Source organism: Notolepis coatsorum (genome assembly GCF_963971535.1).
Source record: "Notolepis coatsorum genome assembly, chromosome: 9".
NCBI classification, from domain to species: Eukaryota; Metazoa; Chordata; class Actinopteri; order Aulopiformes; family Paralepididae; genus Notolepis; species Notolepis coatsorum.
The window spans coordinates 143,701,250-143,712,232 of NC_140173.1; the positions used below are offsets into that span (position 1 = coordinate 143,701,250).

At 41.2% G+C, this 10,983-nt stretch overlaps 1 protein-coding gene across 1 annotated transcript in view; it reads right to left on the bottom strand.

Moving 5' to 3' along the window:
- The window catches only part of LOC311234792 (uncharacterized protein), an 84,997-nt gene that overhangs the window by 30,641 nt on the left and 43,373 nt on the right, over positions 1 to 10,983 (bottom strand). Inside the window, exons 5-9 of the mRNA XM_084322036.1 lie at positions 8,562 to 8,618; positions 6,162 to 6,225; positions 4,515 to 4,589; positions 3,428 to 3,572; positions 124 to 242 (exon numbers count right to left, since the gene is read on the bottom strand). Coding sequence (XP_084178162.1) covers positions 124 to 242; positions 3,428 to 3,572; positions 4,515 to 4,589; positions 6,162 to 6,225; positions 8,562 to 8,618 — 460 coding nt within the window. The remainder of the gene's footprint in view (positions 1 to 123; positions 243 to 3,427; positions 3,573 to 4,514; positions 4,590 to 6,161; positions 6,226 to 8,561; positions 8,619 to 10,983) is intronic.

Sequence of the window (10,983 nt, forward strand, 5' to 3'; positions counted from 1 at the left end):
TCCAAATCCTTAGTCGGGGACAGCCCTACATGCTATACGTTAGGAAAATATAGTATTTCCTTCCCGTCCTCAGAAGCTGAGACATCACGGGAGTCGCGTGCCCATGCCCATGCCCTTGCCCACCTGTAGCTGGTTCTCCGTCAGCACCAGCTCAGTGAGACTCTCACAGTTGCCAATGCTCTCTGGAAGGTGGAGGAGTCTGTTCTGGTCCGCTTTCAAGATCGAAAGTTTCCGTAGTTTTCCTTCAGAGAGAGAGAGAGAGAGAGAGAGAGAGAGAGAGAGAGAAGAGGAGCGAAAGGGGAGAGCATAATTTGTCAAAAAATACTTAAATGACAAACACATATTTTGGGCACCATGATATGATATGATATGATACATTTATTAGTGATGCACGATATATCGGCCGCCGATATAATAAGGTCAGTGAGGGACAGCACTGCAGGCCTCCCAGTTCCTCTGGCAGGTGCTCTGGCAGGTGTTATTTTACACATCGGTATCGGTCCGATATCAAGATAGGGCCGATATGGGCAAAAAAATAAATAAAAAGTCTTTTTTTTTTTTACATGTTTTGGCCTTAAATAGTTTCAAAATATTCATTTCTGAAAATAAGTTACAAAAGTAAAAAGAATTATGAGTTTTGGAAAATAGCTCTTTATTTGATTATCATAAAAAAGTGTTTTCTATACAGAGATATCGACATCGGTAAATATCGGTATCGGCCAGAACAGCAATATTAATATCGGTATCGGCCACAATTTTCACATCGGTGCATCACTAACATTTATTTATATTGCGCTCCTCAACCAATAGTTACATCGGCCCGGGGCACAGCCCGGGAGAGAAAGAGAAACAGAAAGACCATGTTTATTTATTTCCATTGGAATTGTTGTGGGGGAACCGATTGCTGACTGCTATAACCCCAAACACATTTAGACGTGATACAGAGAAGTTATCGCAACATAGAAGTAACTTCCTAATCCAATAGATGTTTAAGACCCATCAAAATAATATTTAAGACCTTTTTAAGACCCTGTGGGAACCCTGGAATCTTCAAACGCACACCCCAAGTGATTAGATGACCAGCATTCTAGTTACTTAGAAACAGTCATTGAGGAGAACGACAAGTGACCACAGCTGACGTGTAGAGACCAAATTCTTGGCTATGGACAACTGAGCAGCCGACCCAACCATCTGATGCCCCTGATCAACCCAACCATCTGATGCCCCTGATCAACCCAACCATCTGATGCCCCTGATCAACCCAACCATCTGATGCCCCTGATCAACCCAACCATCTGATGCCCCTGATCAACCCAACCATCTGATGCCCCTGATCAACCCAACCATCTGATGCCCCTGATCAACCCAACCATCTGATGCCCCTGATCAACCCAACCATCTCATGCCCCTGATCAACCCAACCATCTGATGCCCCTGATCAACCCAACCATCTGATGCCCCTGATCAACCCAACCATCTGATGCCCCTGATCAACCCAACCATCTGATGCCCCTGATCAACCCAACCATCTGATGCCCCTGATCAACCCAACCATCTGATGCCCCTGATCAACCCAACCATCTGATGCCCCTGATCAACCCAACCATCTGATGCCCCTGATCAACCCAACCATCTGATGCCCCTGATCAACCCAACCATCTGATGCCCCTGATCAATCCAACCACCTAGAATAGATACAAGATATACAGGAAAGGCTTTGTATCAAAAAGCTGGATATCCCTTTTGGATAAAATGCTACGTCCACTTAGTGTTGTCCAAAATATCGAAAAATCGATACATATCGATTCTGAATATTTAAAACGGTTTCAATACTCATTTCCCGAAATATCGATATTTAATTATTCATAAAAATACAATTTAATCTTTTTTTTATTTTGATTTTTTTGTATAAGGAAGTTGCATTGTTCATTTCAATACCTGTAATAGTACAGTAGTCCACACACACACACATGTGCATTCAGTTAAGTTGGAATATGACTGTAATACAAACAGTTCAGTTTGTCAGGTACATGCAACACAGATTACAGTGTTTACATCTGTCTGCTTGAGAAAATACCATGTTCTGCAATAAAAATGACAGTTATTTTTAAATGTGTGATCTAAAGATAAACAAAGGGTTTTAAAAGTGTTATATTTATCTTCTCTTATAGTACCAGAGAGAAGCTGAGGAGAATCAACCAGCAACAAAAGCAAAATGTATTTATAAAAAAGAAAAAAAAAGAAAAAAAATTACATTTTAAGATTGAACCTTTTACCCTGTGGTATCGAAAATGGTATCGAATATCGATACTTTTCAAGGTATCGTATCGAAGTTCGAAATTCCAGTATCGTGACAACACTACGTCCACTGGTCAATATCTCCTAAGAACAAACATCGGATCCCCTGCAATATCTGAATAGAACTGAATATCTGTTATGTGTACAGTACTATGCTACTATGTCTATACTACTATCTACTATGTCTATACTACTGTGCACTCCCGAGTATAGCACTCAAGTTTGGCACTGCTAGGCGAACAATACCACTTACCCTTAGCTGCCAGAGGTGTAGCCCTCCTGCTGACTTGTTGTACACAATCTGTAAGTCGCTTTGGATAGGAAAAGTCAGCTAAGGGCGGTTAGGTGGCCGAGCGGAGATTGCGTTCGTCACCAGCCCCGGAGCTGTGAGCTGGATTCGCCTGTTCGAATCCAGCTCACAGCTCCGGGGTTTGTCACCAGCTTGGCTGGCCGTTCAGACTAATACAATTGGCTGTATTAGAGGGTGGGAGAAGCTGGCGGGGTGGGTCCGGGTCGTTGTAAACAGCGACTCCTACAGTTCGGTCGGGGCGCCTGCTAAGCACGGATAGGACCTGAGTGGGATAGTGTGGTCCTCCCACACGCTACGCCCTCTCAATGAGAATCCGCGCTGCCAGGTGAAAAGAAGCGGTGATTGGCTGGACGTGTGTCGGAGGAAGCACGTGGTAGCCTCCACTCTCCCAGATGATCTGACTGTGGGGGGTAAGTGCGCAGCGACCAGGAAGGGACTGGGAATTGGCATAACGACTAACATTGGGATGGGAGAAAATCGGAGGAAAATGGAGGGGGAAAAAGACAAAAAAAAAAAAAAAAAAAAAAAAAAGGAAAAGTCAGCTAAATGACTAGGTGTAACTATTTTACGAGCAAAGGTGTTCAGAAAAAAAACGATAACTTCAATAACATTCAACAGCGAGTTTTACTCTCTTGCCAGCCGTTGAGAGAATAATGTGTTGAGAGCACAAGTACCGGTAGGTTGTCCCAGTTTTAGGTCTTTTGATTGACTGATCTGGTACAACGCCGTGTCTCATTTTAGAATGCAATCCATCACACGGTACCACGCGGCACACGGTATCAGCGAGCCGCGGCGTGGAGTGGAGGACGTTATGCTGACCTATGCTTTCTGGTAGAGCTTCAATGAGGTTCTGGGACACCAGCAGGTCGGTGAGGGACAGCAGGCCTCCCAGCTCCTCGGGCAGGCGCTCCAGTTTGTTCTCCGACACATCTAGACACAAGAGGTTCTTCATGCTGCCCATCTCCTGGGGGTTAGAAGACAACAGGTGTGTGGTGAAGCAACGACGTGTGGCTTCCCGTAGGAAAGCAAAATCCACAAAGACATCTAATAACTTAAAATCTAATAATAATAATAATAGAGATCTCATTCACTATTCTCATTCACCAACATGAGAATAAGGACATTTTTCTTCCTCGTGTTTCTCAAATTCAACTCAGGAGAAACAACTGTAGCCGAGTGGATATTGTTATTAGTTCAGCTCTCTTTTAAATAGTTGTATGTATCGGAACATGATATTGAAGTGAGATCACAAAGAGACCCCAGTGTTTTATGTCCGTCGATATGAGACTGAAATTAGTTCCCAATGAGCAACAATTGTAATCGTTTGTTGGTGAGCAGAATCTGGGGCAGGTATTTATCAAGCGTCTCCGGTGTGCGATCAATCATAAAAATGTGTAAGAATAAAAACAAGTTGGCAACATTCCCACCTCATTAATGTTCCCAGATTTCCTTGGGAGTAAAGGAGAACTCAAGACTTTTAAGACACACAAAAAGTTGGGACAAAAAGGCTACTTTTCTCTCTAGACGAAATGATGTATCAAGCTATATCGACCAATTAATTTCACATGTATTTTTAATTACAATTCCTCAGTGTTCTATTGCATTGACACATTGTTCAATTGGATTCTGAAATGGCAATGTCATCGTATACATTATCTTTGCAGCACCCAATAAAAAAGATCATAAAGCAGCGAGTAGCAATAATAAACTCAACAACTTTATCTTGGGTCCAAGTCCGAGTAATTTATGGCCGTAAAACGGTAAACACACTTTCAACGCGACTCACAGATGATCATTCTGAGAAGCTTGATAAATACAGGGGCCCAGGAGCTAACATTGACACCACGTTATTAAGACGACTCAAAAACAACAACCACAAAAGAAATAAATGTCTTAATTAGCTTACTGCAGGTATTTCAGCCAACTGGTTTCCATCCAACCACATGTCCTTTAGACTGACAAGACAGCCTATTCTCTCTGGCTACGTGGGAGGGAAGGTTTGTGGGAGTTGAGAGGGAGAGAGGGAGAGAGAGAGAGAGAGAGAGAGAGAGAGAGAGAGAGAGAGAGAGAGAGAGAGAGAGAGAGAGAGAACAAAAGACAAGGAAGCAGATCAGAAAGAGAATAATAATAGATAAGTCACCGGGGCTGTGGTATTAAACAAACAACAATAGTCATCTGTGTTTTACTGACTTTTGGTATCAATATCGATTTTCAGACATCAAAAGGTGTTGAAAGATTTTAAATTATGTACTAATTTTAATTATACATTTATGTTTTTTTTTTTATTATTATTTGTATTAATGTGTGGCCAGATTTGTATGCAGAAAATCAAATGCCCATAGCCTGGTTATATTAAGAAAAGCAACTGTCCACTCCAAATACATATACTGTACAAATAAAGCACAGGAAATTAATTGTTTGCAGCATTGAAAATGAAAATGTTTCCCTTTGTTCGATATAGAATGGTGTTAAAAAAAAAGAACTAGCACTTTAAAATCTGTACCAAATTTTAAGCAGCAGAGCTGGTTTCACTGAACCGAAACCCAAGGCTGGAGATAAGTGAGGCGAATGTAAACAAGTGTGGGGGGGGTGGGGGCACACACACTTGTTGTAAACAGGCATTCCTCTACGGTCTGTCAGTAAACGACTCAGCATCAGTCAGAGGGTTCAGGATATTATACCACATCGGCCTGCAAAGCTCAAGGCCCGTGGTCAAAGGTTCACCCTGCATATTAAACTCACCAATACTGGTATCGGATATCGAGCCGATACCGGGCTAAGACGGGTTATCGGTAATGGTATCCAACGCTACAATCCGATGAGGGCCCTGTGCTACTAGGGCTGGACGATATGGCCTAAAAATAAAATCCCAGATTATTAAACGTTGTTTTTATTTGACACAAAAAAAAGTATCAAACCAAGATGAATGTCCCTATTGGGATTGAAGTGCAAACCTAACTTTCACCAATCTTCACTTAAAAATATTTTTATAATAATAATAATAATAATAATATATATATATAATATAAAAGGTTACTCTTGATCAAACAAAGATGAATGTCCCTATTGGAATTAATAGTGCAATAACCTGCTTTTTCACCAAACTTCACTTAAAACAAATAAAAGGTAGAATGAATTTCCCTATTGGGATTAATAAAGTGCAAATCTAACTTTCACCAAACATCACTTTTTGTAAAATAAAAGGAAATTATTATTATTTTTTTAATTTGTAAAAAAAAATTATTCGAATTATCGATAATATTGATTAATCGCCCAGCCCTATGTGCTACATGTCAGAAATCTTGGCAATTTTTCGGTCTTTGGGTCCGATGGCATTTTCACTTTAAATGAACTGCCCCGGGCCAGGACCACCCCTGTCCGGTGGATGAGGTCACTTCGTGTTGATCAGACTTTTGTTGTCGAGGTCTCTCGTCTCGCCTCCTCCCAAAAGAGGGCAAGCACTCCAGGGTTTCGATTCGACCCGTGCTAAAGAGGGCGTGGCGGGGAAGCACCCCTAAAGAAGACTGCTTTCTCGACATGTGGTGCAACTTACCAAATTGTACAGTTCATTATTGCCTAAGTCGAGTTCTTCGAGTCTATGAAGTAGAGACAGTGATCTGTGGATTGCAGAGGAGAAGTTCAAACTGTCAATCCGGTTATAAATGAAAAGATAACAACACACAGAGGCAGGCGGTCTGCCAACAACCACGTTCTGCTTTAACTGCCGTCTGCTTAATCATTAGCAGCTTCACACCTGCAAGCAACACGATACAGTCGAGAGAAACACTGTCTTATAAGATCCCCTCCAGATGTATTTGAACCCTTTCACTACCACACTACAGAAGGTTAACCTTTCACTACCACACGACAGAAGGTTAACCGTTCACTACCACACTAGTACAGAAGGTTAACCTTTCACTACCACACTACAGAAGGTTAACCTTTCACTACCACACTAGTACAGAAGGTTAACCTTTCACTACCACACTACAGAAGGTTAACCTTTCACTACCACACTAGTACAGAAGGTTAACCTTTCACTACCACACTACAAAGGGTTAACCCTTTCACTACCACACTACAGAAGGTTAACCCTTTCACTACCACACTACAGAAGGTTAACCTTTCACTACCACACTACAGAAGGTTAACCTTTCACTACCACACTACAGAACGTTAACCCTTTCACTACCACACGACAGAAGGTTAACCATTTCACTACCACACTACAGATGGTTAACCCTTTCACTACCACACTACAGAAGGTTAACCCTTTCACTACCACACTACAGAAGGTTAACCCTTTCACTACCACACTACAGATGGTTAACCCTTTCACTACCACACTACAGAAGGTTAACCTTTCACTACCACACTACAAATGGTTAACCCTTTCACTACCACACTAGTACAGAAGGTTAACCTTTCACTACCACACTACAGACGGTTAACCCTTTCACTACCACACTACAGAAGGTTAACCTTTCACTACCACACTACAGAAGGTTAACCTTTCACTACCACACGACAGAAGGTTAACCCTTTCACTACCACACTACAAAGGGTTAACCCTTTCACTACCACACTACAGAAGGTTAACCTTTCACTACCACACTACAGAAGGTTAACCGTTCACTACCACACTAGTACAAAAGGTTAACCTTTCACTACCACACTACAGAAGGTTAACCTTTCACTACCACACTACAGAAGGTTAACCCTTTCACTACCACACTACAGACGGTTAACCCTTTCACTACCACACTACAGAAGGTTAACCTTTCACTACAGACGGTTAACCAGTGATGCGCTCCTCATGGGATGGGGTTGCACGCAGTGCAGCCAAAGTTTTGTGAGCAGAAGCGCGTGCACGCACACGCACGGATGTGCACGGCACGCGCGTGCACACTGGAATGCGCTGCACTCGCTAAGTACCCACCTGGCCTACTTTGCATATCAATAGCGCCGGTCGTCAGGTATGTTAAATACGTTCTCAGATACATTCACACAGAACTTGTGAATGAAATGTGTTACATTCCATTCGTAGAGACAATTAGGCACCGTCTGTAGTCTGTGCTTAAGCGAGGGAACATTTATGCGCATGTGCGGGAGCGCGCGCACACGCCCATAAGCGCGCTTGCACGTGGCGTCATTAGCGTGCGTGCAACCAGTGTTGATATAAAGAACGCATCACCCTTTGTCATGTGGCAGTGAAAGGGTTAACCTTCTGTATTGTCGCTGTGAAAGGGTTAACCCTTTGGTAGTGTGGTAGTGAAAGGGTTAAACACTCAACATTTTCTATATTGAATAACAATTTGGATAAATATGCGTTTTTCTCCCACCAAATTCAATTCAATAGTTAAATAATTAATAAATAAATAATAAATAATAAATAATATGTCTTAGCAGCATCTCTACACATCCACCCTCATTGAAAATGGAAGAATCTATGAATATGGACAACAAGGCAACAAGCACCCATCGATATTAATAACCAGGAACCCACTCTTATTCAGTGAACCAAACTAAGATCAGCGATACAGAAATGACAGATGGACAAACGAGGAGCTACCTATACTCTACCTGAATTATTTTTCCCTTAGCATATTGAATAAATAATATATTATTGTTCCCCCATATTATTTGCGTCTCTTTTATAAATAAGAACAAATTTTTTTTTGAAAAAAGTTTAATTATTTAGTTACAGCGTCTCTGCATCCTTCTTTATTCACCGTGTTCATGGAAACACAGAAAAAATTATAGTTTTCTTTTCTGATAACTACCATCACTGCATAACTCGAAAAATGTGTCTTCAAGATAACATCTTACGCAAGTTACCTTTAATTAGAAGATATACACATAGCCTATAATACCTTTTTAACACATACACACACAACATATAGCTAGCATAACATTATTACATACATACATAACATGCAGCTCCAATACTTACTCTGGTAAGAATGTCAGCAGATTCTCTCGGAGCTCCAGAGATATCAAATTGGAGAGGCTAGAAGCAGACAATGATAGATGGTTAGCCTATGGTTCTTTAAAAGGGGAATGCCACCCGTTTTAAGAATTCCACATATGTTCTTCCTGTGCCCCAGGACAGTTCAGTCAGTATTTTGTGAACATGCACCGCTCTCTCCTGAAGCTAGAAATCAGGATAGAAAACCCTCCAATCAGTGATGTCCCTGGGATGTAAGATCTGGGGTGACCGAAATGTCCTGGGGCACAGGAAAAACACATGTGAATTATTAAAATGATTTGGTATTCCTGGTTAAGTGTCATGAAACGTGGAATAAACATTGTATTTGTCCACATCGTGGGTGAATGTTATGTTTGTTTGGGTTGTAGCGGGGAATGTTTCTTGAGAGAACTAAGGCGTTTCAAATAAGAACTTTTACTTTGCCCTCCTGGGAGCAGATACCAGATAGCGTTGAAAAGGAAGTCGTTTTGAGGTGTGTCCACCTTATCATAGACAGTCGACAAACGGCGTAAACAAACGCGGAGCCATCAAATTTCAGAGAAGCATACAGTATGTACAGTATGTACAGGAATTCAAACCTGCGTCTTCATGGCAATAAAGCCATAGCAGGCACGACAAAGACTCCAGTATGACTACAAACACACGGTGCTCTTTTTGTGACTTGCTCACAAAACGTCTCGATTATTGTGGGGTTTCATGAATGAATGAATGAATGAATGAATGAAAACTTTATTTAACAGATTGCAGAATGGGTACAATACAGTACGGCTCAATACACACAATTGTTAAGGGGATCCAGACCAGAGAAAGGAGTTTGTCTTGTTTACATCAGGATCCCCCATTTTCAATTCATATAGACATTTATGACATACACAACATACATGACATTTATGGCATAGGGACATATAGGTATTTAGTACTGATACATTTGTGACATATACGGTATTCAAATATACAGTACTGTTACTCATAGATCCTGACAAGAGTATATACAGGGAAGGGACTGTACATTAGGAGGGGGTGGGTGGGTGGGAGAGAAATATACATACGGCGGGGAGAGAATATATACATGCAGTGGGGAGGAGACTGTCTATTAGGAGGGGGTGGGGGTATAGGTTGTATAGTCTTGTCGATAAAAGAACTGGCATGCTTTTAGAGGTCTAGCTCTTATTATTATCACACTTATACCATGACACAAGGACAGATCGGGCTGCGATGGTGTGTTGTGTGTGGGGTCAGGTCAACATTTCATTGTGTTTCCATGTTCCCAGCAACCGCTGCCTAATGACCGCTGGAGGTACATTTCAAAGACACTGAAGTCTCACTTCACTTTAGCCGAGCTCTTCTGACGTCAACATTGTCGTCCTTATATTCAAAGCACTAATTGGAACAGGACCAAGCTACATTGGCCAATTCTCTTGTTGTCAACTATGTTCCCCCAAGAACATCATCTACCACTGGTTTATTTAAGGTTCCCCGCAACAGCCAAAAGAAAAGCCTTTGCTAGATAGTGATGCACGATATAATATCGGCCGATATGGCAGTTTTTTTACACATCGGTATCGGTCCGATATCAAGATAGGGGCGATATGGGCCAATTTAAATTTCTCTTTTTTTCTTTTTACATGTTTTGGCCTTAAATAGTTTCTAAATATCAGTCATTTCTGAAAATAAGTTAAAAGTTTTTAAAAAAATTATGCGTTTTGGAAAATAGCTCTTTATTTGATTTCTATACAGAGATATCAACATCGGTAAATATCGGTATCGGCCAGAACAGCAATATTAATATCGGTTATCGGTATCGGCCACAATTTTCACATCGGTGCATCACTACTAATTACGCACCAAAGCCAGGGAACACCTTACCTATGGACATTAGGGAGGCTAGCTCACTAAACGTTTTCAAAGTAAGCTAAAAACATACCTCTTCAACCATAGCCTTTTAATACACTCTGCCACTTGCTCATTACATCCACACTGATCACTGTACTATAAATGAGAGCTACAAGGTGATTACTGTACTGTAAATGAGAGCTACAAGGTGATTACTGTACTGTAAATGAGAGCTACAAGGTGATTACTGTACTGTAAATGAGAGCTACAAGGTGATTACTGTACCTAATGAGTATGAGGATTGGCTTTACCCTTTTCTTACTCTCTGTATTGCTTTTACATGGTACAATGTATGATAATTGTATGCCTATCTTATGTGTATATTACTGCTGTGAAGCACTTTGGGCTGCAATTCTTGTATGAAAGGTGCTATACAAATAAAGTGTATTATTATTAATAACACCACATTTTTACATTTTACATTGATTTCCATCTCCCCCTGGGCCAGAAAGCTTTTCTAGTGGTACAGTCGATGACAATCTGTTCTCCGGGC